This window comes from Brienomyrus brachyistius, chromosome 22 (assembly GCF_023856365.1).
Source record: "Brienomyrus brachyistius isolate T26 chromosome 22, BBRACH_0.4, whole genome shotgun sequence".
Classification (NCBI taxonomy): domain Eukaryota; kingdom Metazoa; phylum Chordata; class Actinopteri; order Osteoglossiformes; family Mormyridae; genus Brienomyrus; species Brienomyrus brachyistius.
This window is the reverse complement of record NC_064554.1, coordinates 15,092,786-15,116,691: the sequence shown is the minus strand read 5'-3', so window position 1 is coordinate 15,116,691 and position 23,906 is coordinate 15,092,786. Positions and strand designations below refer to the sequence as shown.

Genomic DNA, 23,906 nt, shown 5'->3' with positions numbered 1-23,906 from the left:
ATTTGCCTCACTTGTACGTTGCTTTGGACAAAATCGTCTGCTAAATGAGCAAATGTATGACTGAACTAAATTTAGGTTTAAATATGGGCAATCCATCCATCCATTTTCCAAACCGCTTATCCTACTGGGTCGTGGGGGGTCTGGAGCCTATCCCGGAAGCAATGGGCATGAGGCAGGGAACAACCCAGGATGGGGGGCCAGCCCATCGCAGGACACACTCACACACCATTCACTCACACATTCACACCTACGGGCAATTTAGCAAGTGGCAAGGAATACAATAATATGAATTTAATGCGATCTAATGTGATCAGCTGTTCCAATTTAATAGGGTCTTAGGCAATTAGGTGTCAATTCATCCAGGTTTGTAAATGTTGGTGAGTGCGGAAGGAATAGATGGTGGGAAATGCCCTTTGAGGCCTTGAGTACACTCTGAGGAAACTGAAAGTAAACAAGGCAAGAAACCCAGGAATAATGATCCTTTATGGGCTGGTTGCTGGAATATATACAAAGGAATTCATTTAATGTGACATGGAGTCGCATATGCAACATACGGAATGTTTTCTTGGTTGTCATAGAGACAGGAGGGACCAAACAAAGATAGCCAGGCAAAGTTTAAACGATACTGGACCTTGGTGGTGCTGTGAAAGACGCAGCGCTTCTGGGAATGAAGACTCCCATAGATCCATGGCTTCTAAGTTATTTACACCTTATTTCTCCCTAGTTGTCGTCTCTTTAACATCTCAGAAACAATGCTGGTCGCTGTATATGCATATTGCAGGCATGCTTCAGAAATAAAATGCATGTCACCTTAAAATGACTTTAGTATTAATATCTTTGTAAAAAAAAAAATTCTAAATGGCTAAAATGAAAAATCTTAACATTTTTCTAACTGTGAAATATGAATAAACTCCACACCCAATGCAGTAGCTCAAAGGTTATTCAGATTAATCTGATTGATTTGATCGACAGAGGTTTTAAGTTCAGTTTAGTTTTGATATTTTATAATATATATATATTTTTTTTTGTACCAGTTTTAATTCATGATTACATTTATTGTTTAATGTAATAACTTCATGACTCCTGAGAAATCTATTGTATGCAGTGAGTTACAGCAATTCCTTGGCTTGAATTCATAAATCTCGGACAAAGCTTAACGAGGAAGCAGAGCAGCTGCATACAGTGCGGTTATGTGCCAGTTGGCATCAGAATGCCATCTGCTACAGGCAGCCGTGTTCAGATAATTATGTATCTGAATGAAGAAGAACTTCCAGCTTCCAGGTTCCACTCCAGTTTTGTCCTACAGCATCTGACACTGCAGGGCTGACATCAAACTTTTGTCATCTTCAGGTCTGCAGGGTTCATTCTGACCACCTACTGAGCTAATGGGACCCATTAGCTGATTGTGACCTGAAGCTCCATGCGGAGGGGAAAATTAGGATCATTTGCCTGGGGGAGGGACTAATCGGTTAGCGTATTATGGCTGGCTGCTAAAATGGATTCATTATCTGGCAAATTTCGGACTGCTGACAGTTCGACTTGCCCCCCGGCGCTGCTAGCCAGGGCAGCGGAGCAAGCAAGAACATAATTTGGATTGTTTCATTTCATTGACATCTTGCAAAGGCCATAGGGTCAGTTATAACTTGTATATTGACAATCCTTCAACATTGAACTTGGTGAAAAAAAATGTATCGCTGTATAATAATGTTGAAACTCACATTCATTGGTTACTGGAGACCTGAAGGTCATGGTCCTTGTGGTTGTAATGGGGCAAGTGTCCAAATATAACTGACTGAATACCAGTAAATTATACAACCAGATATTAACTGTACTGCTATTCATGCTCGTTGAGAATAGCGTGAATTTCCTGAGACACGTTTCTTCAGACGCGTCGTGCTACTCTCCACGTACTACACGCCTTTGCACGTGCATTTCCCTCCGTCACGCAGGTTTTGCGAACCGTGAGCCTCTAATAGAATTAACGGCATCCACAGGGCATATTGTGTGGGACAGTTTCAAAAACACATTTCATCTACAGAGGGCTGAATAGCTTCAAAGCACTTTTGACAGCTGCATTCGAAATGGGAAACAGTCATCACAGGCTGCACCCGAATGCCTTTTCAATCACGCACAAATGAATGACAGGTATTACTGGGAAAATAGATGTCTAACTGGTTTGTCTGGTACAGAGTGGTCTTCCTTTATTTAACAGGGGCAATTTTAATCAGAACATGCACGCATTTTGTAATGAAGGCAGCAGTCCGGGCGAGACGCAACCTTTGTCTGGGAATCTCTGAGCATCTCCTTTTCTCCAGAAACAGCAGAGTGCACTTTGAAGGGTGGTGGTGGGGGGGGGGTCATCACAATCTGGGGTGGGGAGGGGAACACATTGCTCCACAAAGGCATCAAAATAGGTCTACCGGGAAAAATGGGCATGATAGTACTCCATGTTTATTTCCGTCTGGTTCAGTTACTCATGTTAGTTTGCATATGCTCACGTTAGCTCAGCTCGATAACCTGGGCGTTTTTACATAAAACATGCTAATTAAACACCTCCCAGGGTTGCAGCATTTAAATTGCGCCCCCCCCCCCCCCCTCCCCCAGTTGTGTGGCGGTGGCAAATTGCCTTTCGCTGCGTACGTCTCTCCTGAACACTGTGATTCGTTCGCACGGTCCAAAGCTGCGCAGTGCCCTGCAGTGGGCTGCCATCCCATACGGGGTCACCCCTACCCCCTACTCTCTGATCATGGGCTGGCTATAAGGAGCTGGAAAATGAGAAAAAGTATCATTTTCGAGAATAAAAGCCTGCAATTGCTGTATTTCTTAACCTCAATGCTGAGGTACCTAAATCAACCTCTTCACCAACATCTACTCCACCTCCATCTACATCACATTCAGAACTTAAATACAAACAGTGTTCACCATATCAAGGTCAAGGAGAAGCCTCTAATCTACCCCCCTAGGTATAGTCTCGGTCTTTGATAAACTGCTCCAACCTCTCTCACCTTCTCTGGCTGTCGGCCACTTCTTTCCCAGTGCAATTACGCCGCTCTCCCCCCCCCAGTCAGCTGTTTAAGTGATTCCTGGGGCCCCCTGGCCCAGAAGCTACCCTGTAATTACTCTGCCTAATTTACTTCTGGCAATCTTTCTCACAGTTTATAGAGTTTAAAGTGCAATTTTACATCGCATTGCCTCCTTTAGACTAACAAAGATTACATAACCATTATTTAGTGCACTTCAGTACTATAGACACGTATCCATTCATTAGGCAGACTTCTAACCACTTATCCAGTACAGGGCTGTTGGGGACTAGAACCCAGGCTGGAAAACCGGCACAGGAACAGGAACCGGAAGTTTTGTGATGCCAATTAGTCCAACTACGTGTCTTTGGACTGTGGAAGGAGACCCATGCAACGCAGGGAACATAACTTCCTGTTGCTCAAGATGCACGATGTTATGCTAACAACCTGAAGGTCATAGGTTGAAATCCCAGGACGCACCCATAAATTGTAACCCTTGCTGTTAAATTGCTTGGGATAGAAGTGTTAGATAACTGTAAAGTTTTTGGGGGGGAGACCAAGAAATTCTTGACAGGGATATGACTCAAACTCCCACCCTCAGAAGTCTGTTTAAGTACTTTCCGTCCACGAACTTTACTTCCACCTCATTATTTGAAAGCTACCAAATACTCCATTGGGAACCTATTCATCTACCATTATTATACCGGGTCAGAGTGATCTCTGTGCAGTGGCTGTTGTGAGAGGCATGAGACGCAGCAGTCCGTCACTGGGCCTTCACGTTAAGGGCACTCCGAAGTCACCTACGCACATGAATAGCACATGATTAGCTGGAGTTGGCAAAGAGACATGGGACACAACAATGCTCACCCACCCCCCCCCACCCCGGAACCACCCCATGAGGCACTAAGAATAAGAGACCGTGACTGAATGCTGGTCTCCACGAGGCACACATATAGAACTAAAGGTTACTCACCCTCTCTGCTCTAAATAACCTGCCACCCACCATGCAAGCTTTCCCATCCACATGGTGACCCAATATCTGACATTATACTGTCACTCCTGCCTGGGGGAGAGGGGGGGGGGGGTCATCATTCGTCAGTAGTGTCATCACAATACCAAAACTCCGAAACAATATGTAGAAAAGTACTGACATTCGATACCATTTTCGATAGTCAACCCAGCATATAATGTAGCTCAGTTAACAACACAAGGTAATCACACGTTTGTTTGCAGTAACCTTTTACAAACTCCTGTTACTATTGCATGGTTAGTAAAAGCATAATAACTCAGTAGAATAGCGGCCATTGTAATCGCACTGTAATCATGCACTCAATAAAATTGATACTTATATCATATGGTGCAGCAATACCTCAGATACCCCAACAAATCAATGATAGGAAAGTAATGAACTTAAAAGGTCGTTGGCAGGATTTTTCTCAAAAAGTTATTCAGATATTGCTGGGGCGTCAGAGGGGCACGGACGCCCTGGCGGATTCGGGGGGCTGCACTTTACAGGGGCCACAGTAGGGGCACGGACGCCCTGGCAGATTCAGGGGGCCTGCGCTTTACAGGGGCCACAGTACGGGCACGGACACCCTGGCAGATTCAGGGGCCTGCACTTTACAGGGGCCACAGTAGGGGCACGGACGCCCTGGCAGATTCAGGGGGCCTGCGCTTTACAGGGGCCACAGTAGGGGCACGGACACCCTGGCAGATTCAGGGGCCTGCACTTTACAGGGGCCACAGTAGGGGCACGGACGCCCTGGCAGATTCAGGGGGCCTGCGCTTTACAGGGGCCACAGTAGGGGCACGGACGCCCTGGCGGATTCAGGGGGCTTGCGCTTTACAGGGGCCACAGTAGGGGCCCGGACGCCCTGGCAGATTCAGGGGCCTGCACTTTACAGGGGCCACAGTAGGGGCCCGGACGCCCTGGCAGATTCAGAGGCCTGCACTTTACAGGGGCCACAGTAGGGGCCCGGACGCCCTGGCAGATTCAGGGGCCTGCACTTTACAGTACTGCACAAACAGTATCACTGGGTGGAAGTAAAGCGGCATCCCCCTAGTGGGATTCAGCGGAGTCGTGGCATCATCTGCCCTGCAGTTAAGAAAACCGCAGTACAGGACATGCCTTGCAGGCTAAGCCGGCTGGGAAACAGACCGCTTAGTCAGACCTGGCACGTTACGGGCAGCCTGGAATGAGCATCGCTTTGCTGGAAGCACTAGGGCGTCGCACGTCCCAAAGAAACAGAGAAACTCCATAACAGTCTAACGACCCTGTGCTGACACATTAAACAGAGCAATAAGCACCCTTACATAGTCTGAATTTACTTCGTGCCCCAGAAGAATGTAATTTTCCAAAATGAACTACATTCCTGTTTCAATAAACGGAGTACAAACCATTGCAGTTATGAGTTTCTTACTAAAAAAGCACAATCTAAATGTGAGAGCCACACGTCACGTGACGCAGATCATCGGCAGACAGCGTATCTGCAGGGATATCCGTAGATTGCATTTGTAAGGTATAAAAAGGAAATGGGGTAAAAAAAAAAAGGTACACAGGGAGATGACAGGAAGTGAACACTGATCCCCTTGTTATGACACCAGCTGTTCTGCCACGACCCGCATGAGAGCCATTGGTGTAGAAAGTTTGGAAGAAAATGTCTAGTGTGCCGGCACACAGCGCACCATCTGTCCTCGGAGAAAGATTGTAGGGGTCGGAAAGGGGGGCGCTGTGGCGGTTGTCTCTATGGCAACCGAGATAATCGTCTGAGGCCACACAGTCATCCAACCGGCTCCAGGCGATAGAAGCTCTGGTTTGGCCTTGAGGGGCATCTCCCAGGGGGCACTGCTTCCCACACCACACCAACACTAAACTCCACAAACAAACCGTGAATCTCTGGATGCGAGACATCTACTATATGTGCCAACACACCCAGGCCTGTAACATACACATACTGGAAACAAAAACCACCCATTACAACAAAGCAGCACCACTGAATGTTAAACTACATCCTTACACAAAAACTGAAGGCAAAGGAGATTGGGTAACACTTTATTTAAGGCTATGTTTTTAGTATCTTATAAACATATTCATAATGCATTATAATGCATTCATAAAGCATTATAAACATGGTTAGAAATATATATAAAAAGGCATAACACATCACAGCCATGTTTATCATGCATTATGACTGCCTCTGAATCTGTCATCTATAATGCGCTATAGATACTTTTATAATACAGTACAAAACATCCATAATGCTTATACCGACCCTTATAATGCATTATGAAGGTATCTACAGTGCATAACAGATGAGAGCTTCATAAAGCATTCATAATGCATAATACATATGGCTATAATATCTTATGTCTTTTTCTAAATATGTATAGCCATGTTTATAATGCTTTATGAATGCATTATAATGCATGATGAATGTGTTTATAAATTTTTACAAACATGACCTTAAATGAAGTATTACTGGAGATTGTATAACAGTGCCTATCCCCGATCCGCAGTTTCCTTCGGAATTAGCATGTCAAAGTACACGCATTCATATATATGCATCTATGCATCTATGCATCCATCCAGCTAGACTACATTACAAAAACAGACACACAATTCATTATTTAGGCAGCAAGATAGTCAATAGTCCAGTGAAATCAACAACACATAATAGCCTACATATGACGGAACGGAGACAGGCGCAAATAAGCCTGGGTACATTTCTAATTATGACCGAAGAGGTAGAATCCATGCTTTATGAATCCAAATTAATGAGCTCTGGGATTTAAAACTGGAGCACAGGAAAGTCCCATTATGGAGGCCTAATCAGATCAGAGGCGGATCAGAACGGTGAACGAGCCCTAGGAGCAAAGTCCGGAGCTCGTTTGGGATGCGTGCGATTTTAGGGCGATTTTAGCTGCTCTTCCCTCCGATCTGTGGTTTCAGGTGATTCCTTGTGCAAAAAATATTAAATGGGAGCTCAGGATGGACAGTACTGAGCATTTATTGCAGATTATCGGGAGACAGGGAGACCAGAGAAAGGAGGAGATTGATCACTTTGAAGGCAAAAAAAAAAAAAAAAACTGGGATAAAACTGGACTAAAAACACTGGGACGAAAACACGGCTGGTCGGTGACACTCCAGAAAGCTGAAGAAACAGCTGAAATGTTCCCATTAGATGCTTCATAGCTGTACATTCAGTATGACTGAAGAATCCAGTCTGGTAGGTATTTAGACAGATAAATACAAACGTCACCATGTGATAGATCCAAGCCTGAGGCATATTAACTGAACCACTGGGCCATCCGAGTGGTCAGAGGACTTGTACTATTTTCTACAAAAGTTCAAATTGTCAGCTGGGGGGGGGGGGGGGGGGGCATGGTGCCAACAGCAAAAGCTGTCGACCCTAACCCAAACCCTGAGACTTTTTGGGGCCCTTTTCTAATGGAGGCCCCTGGGCTCCAGCCTGGGCAAACCCATACATTAAAGCGGCACTATATTCTACATTCTTCAATCCTCGCATGAATCAGACATACCGTCTCTTTGTGTACTCGGTGTTCTGAGTACATTTCAATTAGCTACTTACTTTGCATCGATTTGCTGGTGGGAGTGAAGTACAAAGCCCTTCACTGAATCACAGTGAGTAACACTATTTCCAAATAATAAATCTGCATGTGTAGAGGCAATTAAGGTGAAATTGAAACAACTGTACCCTGAAGTGTCATGCCGTCCTCGTCCTGCTCGAGCTGTACAGCACATCATGTTGTTCACAGCGCGGCAAGGATTACTCACTCCTTTCTAAAAAGATGCATCGCATCCATTATTCTTGGTCACGTGTTCGCCCACAATGATGCCCGGGTCACAGTCACGTGCATCACGTGACCCCTGTCTCGCAAAATGCTTGGAAGCCGACGCCCACGCCTCCCCGGTCTCCCCCCCGCCCGCCCCCATGCATGGATACTAACTGCATCTATCAACAAGTTAGCGCCAAAATAAATGCTTTGCACTTTCATTATCTACTACAGCCTGGCCTGCTGCTCTCAGCTGCCTTTGGCATCAGTGCCCATGTTCGATAACCACCCTGCTGTCGTCCAGTCCCTCATTTTTGGCACTGGAGAAAAAAGCCTTTGGGTTTTATTGTGGTTAGGATTATCAAGCGTCAGCAAGTCACATGTTGGCTTAAACTGTCTCTCATTGGTTGATTTAAACTGTCCCTTATTGGTTGATTTAAACTGTCTCTCATTGGTTGATTTAAAGGTTCCTATTGATTTAAAGTTACAAGGCGATTGGCAGCACAAAAACTTAAGTCTCATTCCATGCAACACTGATAGGTGTACGCGATCAATAAAAGCAGAAAATAAAAGCATAAGGTTTGTTATAATATAGACATCCCACCTTAAGCATATTGATTTCAGGCAGGCGGATGACGGGCAGCTGGGAGGGGACACTGGGTGGGCTTGGGCAGAATTATGGTAATACCGTATACCACGGTATTTATGGCATTTTGGGAATACCACTGTATTTTTGTTCAAAAAACATCCCCAGCAAATTTTATCAGGATGTACTGGAATAGTATTGCTTTTTAAAATACTGTCGAAATACCATATACTACACTACAATAGCTGGATGACATGTATTACAAATTACCGTCTGAGCCTAGCGATGGCTGGAGTGCGGATGATGGAGTATAGGCAGCGTAATGTACGGAGTGTGTGCTGGTGGCCAGATTTATCAGCTGGAAATTGGGGGGGGGGATTTGCAGACCGGGGTTAGAGGGTGACGGTATTTGCCGACCAGCTGGGATGGTGTTGTGGTGTTAAAATTTCTTGCTAGCTAATTGTCTGGCAGGTTGGGGGGATATTACACATCGTCACACATCATCACACATCATTCACGGGTGTCGGGAAGCTGCACAATTCCAGGAGGTCCTGGAAAGTCCGGGAGAGGCGGGATGTATGATAATAAGTATCGAGGAAACATATTCCAGTTAAGCTGCACTGGGACTTCACTGCAGAATTTTCACCACAGCTACTAGGTATTACTGCAAAGTGCAATATCTCAGACCACCTCTCACGCCGGATGGGTGTCGGGTCCCAAGCATGGAGTCTCACCAGCAGCTCTAATGGGACGCGCACATGAGATCCAGGTGCGAATGGAGCTGTGGAGCAGCAGCGCCCTTATCCGTCTGGAAATGTGCTCATTCTGCAGGGGTTCAGGTCAAACTCATCGAGGCTCAGATCCGCTCGTTTCCGTAGAAGGAGCTTTTCCGTCACGGCCTGCGCACGTGCGAGTGTGTGTGCGTGAGAGAGGGAGTGCGTGAAGACTCCATAATGCCCACATATCCGCATGACGGGGCGTTGGGATCCTGCCGCATAAATGAGGGAATCATGTGGGAATCTCTCGGCCATACAAGAGGCACGGAGGCTGCCGCCGTCGTGTCAGGCATGATGAGTGAATCACTCGCGAATCACTTAAAGTGATTTAAGGAAAAGTTAAACAAAAGACTAAGCGGAAAATAATAAATGCCAACTTGAAACTTTTTGGGGCAAAAAAAAAAAATTATAAAACAATGAAGCTACCGTACGAGATACAAGAGCCTCCGAAATATTCACAAATAGTTCACGATGGGCTACCGCGCTTCAGCACTGACCACTAAAAATAGGCTTTGCGTTGCTCTCAATAAAACCTCTCACCACTAAACTGATTAACGAGACTGAGGCATTTACCGGTTTGCAGAGGCACTTGGAACCTTGTTTGAAGCATTTCAATTTAACGGACGAAGAGATGACTGAGGGAGTATATGAGCCGCGCAGAGAACTCTTATGTCTGAGCATTGCTGAGCTACCTGTAAGGACACCGGGATCAAAGAAATTCTGAACATCAAATATTGATACAATAATAATAAACAACAAAAACAACAAATGCAAATAATAACATTAATAGATTCAACAACAAACTGAGGGTGCTGCATTCAAGCGTTAAATTTAAACAATTAGGTGTTTACATATTCAATGCCATCTTTACACAATGCTTGAAGCAAGATATCCAAACAGATGAGCTTGACTAGGAGAAGTATTGAGGAACTCCGTATCCTGTACGAAATGTTTTTGTCAACACATCTTTTTTTCCTTTTAAATATATTTCACACATCTATGCAAGCTTTTCAAGAAGACCTCTGCCATTTCACTTGGGATTAATGGTGTAAGTGGTAACAAAAGATCAACGTTTGCACGGCTGTGAACATTTTTACGGAAGGAAAAATAAATACACCCACTCGATCGAAAGAACCTGGTCTTAAAAAAAACAAATCAGTTTAAAAATGTCGACAAGGGAGTCCGTGAGTAAACATTTCAGTCCCTGGGTGTTTGTTGGCAAATGTCTCCTATCTCCCTTAAGACTTTTTGTCATCAGGCTGAAAACAGGCACCCATCAGCTTGCATGCAGCTCATTAAGTGTTATGTTCTTAACAGACACACACAGAACAGCGGTTGCGCGCGCACACACACACACACACACACGTAGGGTATACCTGTCCTTATGGGGCCCGCTCAGTCACTTCTATGGGAAAAATGCTAACGCTAACTATGACAACCTTAACCCCCACCCTGCCCTAACCATAACCATAAGTAACCAAGCAAAATACAAGAGTTTTTGCATTTTTAGTTTTTTCATAGCAGTCACTGATTTTTATAAAATAGAGTTTTCCCTTATGGGGACCAGGAAACCAGTCCCCATAAGGATAGGTATACCCGCTCACACACGCAGACACACACGCACACACACACACACACACACACACAAACTGGACATGTCTTATAAGCCAGAGACACTACATAAAATATGTTTTATTACATTAAATCACAAATAGCGGACAGACAAATCACCAAAATCTGATTACCTGGCTAAACTAGCTGTAGCTATAATTAATGATCTGGGTGTTTTACATTTACGACAGAATATTACACCAGAAAAACTATGAAAGACTGGAACATCAAATGAATGCACTGTTTCAGTAAATATTAAAACAAATACTTAATATAATTCACATTCACCAAAAACCATATCAAATAAAGTTTACATGTAAATAAACACTAAGAAATCTCTTAATAAATACATCATACAGTCAGCATGATTGACCTGATAGGTATTTAACCTCAAATAGAAAAAAAAAACACTTACTGCATTGACAATGGAGTTATTGTAGATTAATTTGAGTACGAAAGTCTGCACTGCACAACCAAGAACAGAAATGAGCTTTATCGTTAAATGCTTTCATCTTGTTTGGTGTTACTTACGGGTGCCATCGAATCGGTTGGCGATGGTGTCCAGGAATGTGTTCTGGGGGGCCAGGAGACCCTTCATCACCGGCATCGTGGCAGCTTCTCACTGTCACTTCATTCCAAGAGGAGGTCTGGGGCGCTTCCCCGCAGGTGGGTGACTTCGGTGGCTCCCGCGAGATCACTGGCAGCACGCCACCGCACTGCCGGCTCTTACTGAGGACGCCAGGCGTCCCGGGCAGACCCCTGAGCGGCTCTGGCGCATGTTCAGGTAGAGATCGCCCACGCTGTCTGTGTTGCTGTCTAGCCGCGTCGGTGACAGTTGCCACATCTGCAGCAGTGCTACTTTCCGTACAGGAGGAAAGGGCTGGTAGTCTTCAGCATCTCTGCCACCGTATCTACACTCTCTCTATCTTCCCCTCTCTCTCTCCCTCCCTTTCTCTCTCTCTCTCTCTCTCTCTCTCTCTCAAAGGCAGCAGACAGTGGATCTTCTTCAGCCTGTTCTCCCTGCCTAGTACTATCTACTCCCACAGTATGAGCTTCCCCATCCAACAGGATGGGAATCAGATCACCCTCCTCCTGTGCAACAGAAACCTGTCCTCACATTGCAGGCGGCAGGATACAGAACAGGAGTCTCCATCGCCGGTCCCAGAGATCCTCTATCCAGTGGGTTTTCTATCCTACCTGGCTTCTGATGAGCCACACCTGCTCCTGGTGTTTACCTGAGAACAGGTGTGGCTCATCAGAAGCCAAGTAAGATAGACCGGAGTTGGGGACCCCTGCCATTGACAATGCTGATAACTCCCCAACAAGAAACCCCTCAGTTTGCCTCAAAAAAAAAAATAAACAAACATTCCTGACACATTCTTACATAATCAGTAGACAAGTCAAGTCAAAAGGGGTATGAATAAGTTCACAGGCAATATACCTCACATTCAGAGATTCGCCCAATTAACACCGCATGTAATTAACACCTGCTTTCACACAACATGATTTTTTGGCACGCGTGCTTGTGAAAAAACACTGCCGATTGAAACCAGCCTGCTCTTCATTTCCTGTAATCTCAGTGCTAAGTGTTTTCTATCATATTCATATGCTTTTTATTTTTAATCTGTCTTGCACGGGGAAAAGGACGGCAAGACCGACAAGCAGAATGTTCCACAATGAAGGAGCTCGTATCTTCATAGTAGATGACCATAATAAATGACCAAACGATCAAAAAATAACATTGAGTCTCACTCACTTCAGCAACTGACATCATGAAGAAATCATGTGAATTTCAGTCACTGGGACGTTTTCCCAGAAAGGGCTCTGCGATTGTAACTCGGAGGTGATTACTACAAAAATATATAGTTCTATAAATATACAGCGTGCTGACTCTTTGGATAATAGGAAAGTATTGACTAAGTAATGAAATAAAAAAAGAAAAATATGATTAGCGCTCTAGTCTCCAATTAGTGGTTCTCAGTCCCTGTCGATAGACAAGTGGTGGTCTTGTTCTATTTTACAGACCCCCCCCACCCTGTCTCCGTTGTAAGTAAATTGACTGCACGAATGGGTACGGTGCGATGCCGAGCGATCCCCTCAGCACTGCACAGGTCGAACAAAACCCCAGCGTCATGCACATTTCATGCCCAGCTCTTTCCATTCAAACTGCTGCTTTTATGAAGCTACACAAGCCCTGCGATGAGGAACGATTCACACCTGTTTTTGGCCGCATAACTGGGTGTCATTCACCTGTAGCTAATTGCTAGTGTTGTAATGCGTCTTCTGTTCGTGTCTTGGACCCTCATTCACCCAAATATGTTCATTTACATTATAAACGATGGCTTTCCTGTTCTCCTTGCCCCAGGTACAAACACAAGGGCGGGGCTAATAGGGAAACTGGACCCAGCTGGAAGTTGATTGGCTCCCGGAGTAACCCCTCCCGTCACTCAGTGTTTCAAGGTTGACCCCTTGAGAAAAGCTACCTGATTGGTCAGTAAACGCCCTCGTCAGAATGCCAAAGCATGCTAATCACTAACTACCTAGGAAACAATGCTAATTGCTAATGTAGCCCAAGCACCCATTGCAACCAACGACTTAAGGACATTCATTAAGGACTTCTTTGGGTCGATAAAATGTCAACAATTGTTCATGAAAAATCACATAAAGGTGTCAAGACTTATCTGCTTGGATTCTGCAAGGAGTGTTGGGCATGGAAACAGGTAGCACATGTGGATAGGAGCACATTCACCGGCCAATCAGGTCGCACATGTCGATGGGAGCACGTTCACCGGCCAATCAGGTCGCACATGTCGATGGGAGCACGTTCACCGGCCAATCAGGTCGCACATGTTGATGGGAGCACGTTCACCGGCCACTCAGGTCGCACATGTTGATGGGAGCACGTTCACTGGCCAATCAGTTAGCGCCCCTTTCCCTCTTTACTTAATTCTAAATGACCCGCTTATGCATTCATTCCTCTGTCTTAATTTGTTAAAGCCAAAAACCTGCCCACACAGACCTGCTCGCCTTTTAGAAAGTGACATGGAAGTAATACTGGTACTCGAACAAAAGCCTGAATTAGTGTGGACTGCTGTTTAACCGGGAGCCTCAGTCAGAGATCCTCAGGCTGGGATACAGAAGCAATCCGAGAAATTTTAAGGTGGTGTCAACCTTTCGTTTAGCCAATGACCTGTTTCGAATTGGTGAGTGACAGACGAGGGGGGCACAGTGCAGGCCAATCAGCCTCCAGCTGAGGCAAGTGCCCATGCTGAAGCAGCCTGATCCTACCACTGTGTTTGACACACAACGGATGTATTTAGGCCTAATATTCTCACAGGGCTAAACCACACATTATTACATGAAAACATGAAAACAGAGATCAGCCAAATTGACTTTTCTTGTTTTTCCTTTAATTAGCATTTATATCGTCTGTAATTCCGAATGTCCTTTCATCATCTTTAATCTGTGCGATGGAGAGTCACAGTGAGCCTGTAACTCTCCCCACTGAGCACGATTCTGGGAAGCATCCTGGGTGGAATGTTAGTTCAAAACAAGACACACACAAGAATACACAATGGCCCATTTAAAGACACTAATGCAGCACAGTAAGCTGAATAGGTCACACAAATATTTGATAAGGCTTTACATTAACTGCGCATTGCAGGGGTTGGAGTGGCCAGCAGGGCAGCTGTCCCAGGGCTGGCCCCCCAGCGATGTCCGAGAGCCCCGCTGCGTGCTAATCGGCCCCCCCTAACTGCAGATCTCCACATGCATGCAAAACATTCATGAGGATTAAGGCACTGATGTCATGCAGGTTATATAACTCCATGACATGCTACTTTTATATGCATCATTTTTATGTATACAACCGGAGCCTATCCCAGGAACAATGGACGCAGGCGGGAACCAACCCTTGGCAGGCGCAAACACACCGCATGGTGCAGACACTCACACAACTACAAGGCCAATTTAGACTCACCAATCAACCTATCCACGCTTTTGGACCGTGAGAGGTTACCGAAGCCCCCGGCAAAAATGGGGAGAGCTCCACACAGAAAGGACCCGGGACCGGACCAGACCTTCTTGCTGCGAGACAGCAGCGATAACCACTACGCCACCTTTCGTCATATAATACGCATATGAAATGATAGCGTATTACTACTATATTTTTTCCTGCTGGGTTTAATGAGTCAATTTTCTATTCAAATTTACTTTAGTTATGCTTAGAATATGGGAAGTTTGGCTGAACGCATATATGAATATAATTATGTTTCCAATAACCGTTGAAAGTTTCAAACAATAAGGGATTAAACGCATTATCACCAGTTATAACTTCGCTTCCAGTGCAGCTTGCCTCCTGCCTACGAGCCCGTTGTCACCCTGGCGTGGTAACACCGAACACGGGCAGCTGAGCAGCCTGCTGATGCGGTACCTTCGGGGACTAAGTGTATTTCCACCAGTCAGAAGACACAAACAAATGCATCTACTCCACCTCCATCTACGTCGCACCCTAACGGGCCAGCAGGTACTTAAGCTACGATCCGAAGCAGATGCTGTGGCTGCGTCTCGGTCAGGTCCATCACGAAACCCAACTGGGTAGGACTGTAGTCTCATTTGAAGAAATTCAAGTCCATTTCCAAACAAGAAATGCACAATGTGTACCACATGCACCCATACTACACGTTTAATTGTGTTTTAATATAAACATTAGCTCATTAACTGGAATGAATATTTAAAAAATGGAGACACTTACCAACAGTCATGCCGTTATCTTCACGAGAGATAGTCTCACAGTCATAGGCCTATTATCGAAAGATTTTTCCTGTACTTAATTTGGCTGGTACTGGTAAGACGTGGTATGTGTAAGGCATTGAGAAATCCCCCCCCCCCAAAAAAAATGTAAAATTGTATATAAATGAGTGGTGATTACTTTAATGGTTTAAAGGATAAGGAAGAAAATGGAAAAAGAAAGAACGACTAAAAGGTTAAAAGACAAGTCTCAAGAAAGTCGTTTGCACAAGAAGACTATTAAGTCTGCTACAACATTAAAACCACAAAATGCACAGAAAACGTGGTCGAACCAATACAACAGTCACTATAATAATATGCGCCAAGGAAGCTCCTCTTCTATGCTCATTAATGTTGCACGATAATACGCCACATTAGCGCTGAAACTGGCGATTGCCATGTCGTCCCAGTTCCCTTTCATTTGCTAGCATTTGTCCACCAAAAACAAAAAAAAGCGTAAATCCAATATTAAATGGAGCACAGCTAAAAATACTACCCCAAATCCTGCACTGAACCGTAATTAACAAATAACTGACAGTTCTCCATAAAATATTTACGCCTAATCACTTTAAAAATCATTGCCGTTATACTACACGATATACGTGATACGCTCATGAAATATCCCCCTTTCCATGTTTTACTTAAGGGGGGGGTTAAAATGAAACAGTACGTGATTGTTTAAGCTACAAATAAAGATTCATCGTTAAAAGATGGATTTCAGTTTCAGTTGTTCCGGCCACCATAAGACAAGCTGAGACCAGGGGTGTCGATAGGCCTATTTTAAGGGGGGCTTTGGCTTCTCTTTAGCTTTATCCCCCCCCCAAAAAAAAATGTTTTTAGGTCCCCCCCAATGAATTGGTTTAAGTCATAAATATATTTGTATATTATAGGCCTATTTAAGTTTGTCATCAAGCCCCCTCCATTCATCTGTAACTACACCCCCTAGCTGAGACTATAAGCTATGGTGCAGAATCCAGTTGTTTAGTTAACTTTCATACGCTTGACTATTACAGGTCTTCATAGACCAGTTGTTTTTCTATAGACAGACCCATGTAGCCGGTTACTGTCACCCGCGGGCAATTAACACAGCACAGGAGTAACAGGCTGTACGGGCAGGTAGAAACGGAAAACACTGCGGCAATCAAAACGCGCCTGCAGCAGCAGGAATAATAACCCTGCGATGATTTCCTTCCAAACTGATGAGAAAACTCACATAATCATTACTGAGTAGCTCTGAGATCGCCGTCATAAATATTAACTCATCGCAGACCTTGCAGATCACTGCCTTCGGCGTGAGTCTCACCGCCTACTGCACCCGGCTGGGGGGCATTAAAGCTGCAGTTCGGCAACCGCGTGCAGATCGGCTGTAGTTTAATTTACGTGATAATCACTATCACTGAAAAAAATACGGATGTTTTTCAATTTATACGATAGTTGTAACAAGAATCCATTGTATATCGCTTCCAATTAATACACTTTCTTAAATATCCGGAGTGCCGGTTGAAGAGAATTATATATGTGGCGATCTGACCGGGGCTCCAAGAATTACTGGGAAACTTCTCTTATTATTTTTCCTAATGTGAGGATCCAGGTAGTCTTCGCCCTGGTGAGAGGTCAGAGATAGCGCATGTGCAAGTATCGGGACGGGGTGGGGAATATGCTACTTAACAAACCGCAGTCAGCAACTGCTGCGACCATTTCAGCCGAAATACACTATTGGTGTCCTTTATGGCGATGTCAAAGAGGGCACCTTCTACAGCAAAGATTGGGTGTGGATCAAAACGCGGAGATCCATCCAAGCTAGCAGGACTTCAGAAATCACTGCGATATCACGATGGCTGCTTATTTAACGAAGTACAGGAAAATGCATCTCACCAGAATGCTGGATCTGAAAAAAGTATAAGTCAAATAACAAAAGATGTCGCACTTTGCGTAATACGATTCACCGGCGACATCTTCTTTTGTCATTTGCTTATAAAGTGACCATAATTAGTCTTTACATTGATACCGTCTTACTGATATCCATCACCCATTACAGTAAACCGTGCTGAGTTATTTTTAAATACATTTCGGAATGAACATCTTTTTCTTAATCTTAAGCGTTTCTGCACTTTTAAACATAAAACACGATAAGTGGTAAAGTTAGAACGGCAACAAATGAAAGATGCATATGATATAAAGACAAGTTGAACTTCCCTACTAGGATCAACACATTCCCACTGTCCTCAGTCATCGGGAACAGCCGTCCTTAAGGCGGCACTAAACACCTCATGCATCCTATTCATTTATCAGCTTTCATTTTAAAAATGTCCCTCCAATCGTGTGAAGAGTGCCCAGTGTGCCTCGTTAACTAAGATATATTAGGATTGCTTTCGCTACTAAAGGTCTTCTTGCTTTTTTAACGTACAAGGAAAGAATGTTATTTATATCAGTACTGCTGCCGAAAACGGACATGCGATATATCAAATACACTGAAAAGTCTGAAGAACGAAACAAGCACAGAGCAAATTCCCCAAACTTACTCGTTTACTGAAAGATGGTGTTTGGATTATATAAGTGCCGAACTTGGATTACATAAGGGGTGAGTGAGTGTATGACGAGGAAGCCTGACTTCAGGTCATTGGCGGTCTCATCTCAAAAACAACAGAAAGAAATGGACTGAGTGACTTTTTATTTATTTAATCTTTCTAGACTTCTAGTTCAGTCTCTGTCCAGTCCCTCTAGATCCCAAATCCTTATCTTCCAGTGCGTCATTTACCTCTAAATCGCTCCCTTTGTTCACGTATTTCCTGTGAAATATCCATTTACACCAAAGTATCAACGAAAATGAAAATACCAAATGTGTAACTTGGGGACCGTTCTGCACATCAGCTGGGCGGGGGTGTCACACTGCAGGTAGTGGGTCTGCAAATGGCAGTTTAATTGTTTGTAGTCTCTGGGGTAGTATATATTTAGTGTTTTTACTGTGAGTATAAATTCTAAGAGCCTTGAATGGAGCTGGAATAAGGCTCAGTATGACATAAAATATGAGGAGATGCAAACAAACTGCCTCATTAAAGGTAGAACAAAAGCGATTCCTCCTCGCGCCCCCTTAGTAAATAATACAGGATGAGTCCAGTGGGGGGCTGGCGGGCCGAGCCATGTGACATGGGGGCTTGGCAGGCGGAAAATAATACATCTACTGGGGTGGGGGCTTCCGTTTTCCGAGTTTATAGGGTGGGGGCAGTAACAGGATCAAAGAAGAAAGGACACAAGGGAAAATAATGGGAGTATTTGGTCAAGAAAACAGAACTGAACTCTGACAGGCATGTCGGTGATAGGAAACTATAGCGGGATTCGGGAGGAAGGATTCGGGACTGGCTCCACGATGGCTGCATGCCCTTACTAAAAAAATATACTTAAAATTCATTTTATTAAGTATACTTCTAAATTGGCCCACTTTTAGTTTATTAAAGTATGCATTTTAAGTGTATTTATTTAGTAATATCAGTTATTTGTAATTTTCTACCTGAAATTGCTACAAACAGCACAGTAGTGATATGACTACATGTAGATTACACTAATAAAAATTTGCAAAACATACTTAGAGATTTATTATTGTGGAACAAATTCAACGCAAGAAAATTTCTGACTTATCTAATAAACGTGTGATGTCACCTGTCAATGTACAAACAAGACGGGTTAATATAATTGATTACAGAAATGACTGGGATCATTTTCAGGACTGCTTTAAGTTGGTAAAAATGGGGCTGCAGTGATTGTCATAACCATAGATGAGTCACTGGCACCTCATTAAGTGGTCCGATTTATATGGAGGAAAACGAATGATGCTGCAATCGTGGGGCAGTAACGTTAGACACAGGGCATTGTTCTTTAATCTCAGACCACCTCAGCTGTAGACACACGACCTCTCGCCGAGACGAAGAGTTTTCGAAGAAGCGATATATAAAAAGGATTTTCTCAAGCGCGACTAGCAGACTGACTAGGCACCACCGCCTACTGTGAATTAACTGGGTGTTTCCTTTCAGAGTCGCGTTTTTGCCCGAGAGAAATGAAATGGAAAATCGCGCAGAACAGATTGTTTAACCGATTTGTGTGTGATTTGTTTAACTGGAAAATGTAAGTCACCGTGTCTTTGACATAAGGGAAGTTTGCAGACGGAGAAAATAACTGTGCACAGAAATAGTCAACACACAGTAGAACAACAAAGGCTAAGAAACATTTCTGGATCAGGGTTAAACTAAGTATAAGAAAATGAATATCGAACTGTTATGGCCTTTTACGGTTAGCGTAGTGGTTATGAATGATGAATGACGAACGGACACGGGATCAGTGCGTAACTAATGCTTAGTTTCTGGTTAATTAATACATTAACTAAGAGTGTACTGCTACATTATCTGTCGCCCCTCAAGTGAAGCATCACCGATATTGATTCACCTGTATTGGACAATTCCAACATTATCGATGGGATAAATAGACTCGTATTGGCAAACAAAATGCCTCGATCTTAGTATCATTTTTGCACCTTGTCACGTAACCTCTTTAGAAATTCTCAAAATCCACATTGTACATATTAGAAACACATGGCAGATGATCAGCATTATAGACGCCACATCAAATGGACCTTTGCGTGGTGTTGCCCTGTCATTGATTAGTCTCCTACAATGTGTCAATACAGAATGACTGAAAATGACGTCAGTGACGTGTACGTTATGGTTGGTGTAGAGGTGAGCAGAAGAAGGTGACTGTGAACTTTACCGTAAATAATGCCAAACCTAGAACCAGTTTGTGGTTGGCTCATATCTTTGCGACAGCTGCCACCTAGTGGACATAAGTAAAAATGTTTCTGGTGCCTAAAGAGCTTCGCTCGCGCACGCGCGCGCGCGCACACACACACACACACACACACACACACCCACACACACACACACGCACACACATTAGGTGTCTATATCTTCTTGGAGACCCTCCATTCATATGTATGGATATAACCCTGAATCCAACAATAACAGCCTTAACCCCCACCCAGCCCTAACCTTAACCATAATTAACCAAACTAAATACGAGACTTTGGGCGTTTTTAGTTTTTTTTATTGCATTCACAGATTTTTTTGGTTTCCCCTTGTGGGAAGCGAAACAATGTTCCCACAACGTCAAAATAATGTTTTTTTTTATCACATTATGGGAACATTTGGTCCCCACAATGCAATATATACATACGTCCCCCCACACACAGGGGTTTGTAATTATATCTTTGTGGGGACTCTGCATTCATTTCTATGGGGATCTCTATTTTTAACATGACGACCTTAACCCCCACCCAGCCGTAACCTTAACCCCCACCCGGCCGTAACCTTAACCCCCACCCGGCCGTAACCTTAACCCCCACCCAGCCGTAACCTTAACCATAAGTAACCAGACAAAATACAAGACTTTTGGCATCTTTAGTTTTCTGATTGCACACACAGATTTTTGTGGGGACCTGAAAAAATTCCCCCACAACATCAAAATAAAAGGTTTTTATGATATTTTGGAGGACATTTGGTCCCCACAATTTAATATAAACATAATCACACACACACGCACACACACACACACACACCAAGTCAAAGTATATGTAATGTACTCAAAATATCAGTAATATTTAGCAATATAATATGCAGTCATTTTAAATAAATTCCATGTCACACCAAGTTCCAAGAGTTCATACGACATGTCAAACACTCATTAAAGGTAATTGAAATAAAAACATTTAAAAGTCATAAGTAACTAAAACATTTTTAATTGGCTAATGATCTGACCTCTTAATAGATTCAAAGTCACATTTCGGTAAAACATAAGGTAATTTATTTGTTATGCAGAATACTTACAGGATTACTTTTGCCGCCTTCATCACAGCCCAGTTCCCTCCCCTTCTGAGCAGTGTAACACCAGTTGTCATGTTTATAAAACAATAAGAATTATTGGAATTATATTAGCATAATTTACTAAAATTATAACATGACTCCAGGCTGAGCCTTTGCAGAGATTCATTTCTGTTTTTTACAGACCGTACATTACAGCTTACATCATTACATGTTTTTGTATTTTTTATTTTATTTAAGTTTTATGATGCCAGCTGTTGTCCCTTGCATCTCCTGCTTAAGGATGGCCCACAAGAGAGCACTTGTCAGAAGTAGCTCAGGCCAAAACACAGCACAATGTTTACAGTACTGCGCACTTCAAGGGTAACAACAGAAATCATTGCACGTCACAGAAACGGTCCACGGTGGGCCACTAGAAAAAGCAAGCTGGAAAAACCTGGATGCAAAACGGGTGCTTAGGAACAAAACGAGGGTGTGTGGCACTCCCAATCTTGTCCTGCAGGGGGAGTGCTAGACAATGAAGTAGCTCATGTGTGAAAAATGTACTTCACTCAACAGCACCCTCTGCTGGTGTGATATGAGACCTTCAGGTATTGTGCTGATGGAGCAAGGAATCTGGACAAAGTCACGAAAATGTGTCCTGAATGAGGGAGACGTGGGAGGTGGGGTACTGGGGTCCGTGTGGAAGTCCAGGGCTCCCACAATGTCCCGCTGGATGCCAGTATATGTGGTGACCTCGTGGGGTTTGGAGCTGCACCGGGATATGTGGCAGGGGTGGATATGAAGTCAGAGGAAAATGCCCTTCATTACCCCCTTCTGCATGGGCTCCTGGTGCAGTTTGGAGGCTATGAGTAAATATGAATATGGGTTTGGTGGATGACCTGCCCCCAACGTTAATGGGCTTATGGTTCATTAGCCATCATTTTACACACAGTCACTCTTGTGTTCCTGCCCTCCTTTATCTTTCCTCATCTTCCTTCTTCCTCTGTCCTCTCCTAGTTCCTACTTCCTTGTGTCCTATTTCCTCTGAGTTTTCTGCGTCAGCAGCCACCCCCCCCCCATCATCTCTATGCCCTCGACCCAGTTTCCTGTCCCGACTCCCCGACCTCATACATCCCCCCCCCCCCCCCCCACCCTTCCGCCTCCTTGCATCTGGCTGACGTGCGATCAGGTGGGGCCAATATCACCCCCCGCTTCTGCTTCTGGGACGGGGTCCTGCCCGGCATGGGTGTGGGCGACCTCGGGGGACGTGGCCCCGTTCTTGCTGAGCCCGCAGGTCTGGGCGGCGTTGTGGATCTGCCGCCGGGTGTCCAGCGCCTCCCCCTTGGCGTGCTTCAGAAGGTCTGCTTGGCCCTAAAATGAACACACACACATACAAAACAACGTCTAGCACAGGACAGTTCAAGACAGACTTGTAACCAAACCATTACCAGCTCAGCCCCTACAGCAAGTGGCTCAGTTGGTTAGCCCTCTCTGCCTGGAATCGGGAGGTTGTTGGATCGAGCCCAGGCACTTACGCAAAGCCCTTAACCTCCAGAAAAGCTCCAGCAGTACCAGACAAATGGTCTGACCCTATGCTCAGGCCCCAAGCTTCACTCTCCGCTGTGTGTGTGTGTGTGTTTCTCAAAGGAGAACAAGATGGGATGTGTGAAGACGAGCATTCCGATGTAGTTGTGCAAATGGGAAATAAAACATTTCATTTTTATTTTCAGTAACCCGTGAGAAAAATACTGTCACTGTTCCAAGACATGAAAAACTCTAGATAGGATTTAAATATGAAACAATATCATTGTATAAATACATTCAAGAAAAATACAATTTTCTGAGGATATATGTGCTTCTTAAAAACACATATCCACGTGTACACACTGGGAATCCTACCAGTCTGCCCATAACTTTACTGGTGCCATTTGCTGACAAGTTTAAACTAATAGCAGCTTAAATATGCCCTATCTATTAATCTGTGCGGAGAAACACTTAACTGATTGAATTCAGGTAAAGTAACTTTTTAAAGAAGATCTGAACCTATCAAGTCAGGAGTAGAGTCGCTTACACAAATTAAAATAGTTACATCTTGCATGACATTTATTTTCTCTTCTAAATTTGTTTTTGAAGAATAAAAAAAAAAATTAGGCCTCAAGAACGGAAACCAAGAACACACCGTTCTTAAATATTTCCTGTGTGCGCCTGGGTGCAGTTTTTTTTTCCTGTGCCGAGCCTTGAGAAGTTGCGGCGAAGACGACGAAGCGCAATGCACGCTTTCAAACAGTAGGTGGCAGCACTATATCTTCTTGGGTGCATTCCGGGTAATGAAGAAATTCTGTTGTCCAGAAGCAACTTGCTGGCTGGTAAGGAATACCAGAACTTGTTTGTTTTGGCTTGCACTAGTGATAAAGCTGAGCCAGATGGGAAGGGAAAAAAGCTGATGGCGCTTCGCAGTGCTGCAAATCCGGCTTGCACTAGGAGG

General features: G+C 44.1%; 2 protein-coding genes across 2 annotated transcripts in view; both read right to left on the bottom strand.

Annotated features, from left to right (window-relative positions):
* The window catches only part of LOC125718267 (potassium voltage-gated channel subfamily H member 4-like), a 32,061-nt gene extending 20,096 nt beyond the window's left edge, over window positions 1-11,965 (bottom strand). Inside the window, exon 1 of the mRNA XM_048991969.1 lies at window positions 11,319-11,965. Within this exon, the coding sequence (XP_048847926.1) occupies window positions 11,319-11,394 (76 nt within the window). The 5' untranslated portion in view covers window positions 11,395-11,965. The remainder of the gene's footprint in view (window positions 1-11,318) is intronic.
* A 10,609-nt stretch (window positions 11,966-22,574) lies between these two features.
* plcl5 (phospholipase C like 5) overlaps window positions 22,575-23,906 on the bottom strand; it is a 52,313-nt gene continuing 50,981 nt past the window's right edge. Inside the window, exon 6 of the mRNA XM_048991971.1 lies at window positions 22,575-22,792. Coding sequence (XP_048847928.1) covers window positions 22,607-22,792 — 186 coding nt within the window. The 3' untranslated portion in view covers window positions 22,575-22,606. The remainder of the gene's footprint in view (window positions 22,793-23,906) is intronic.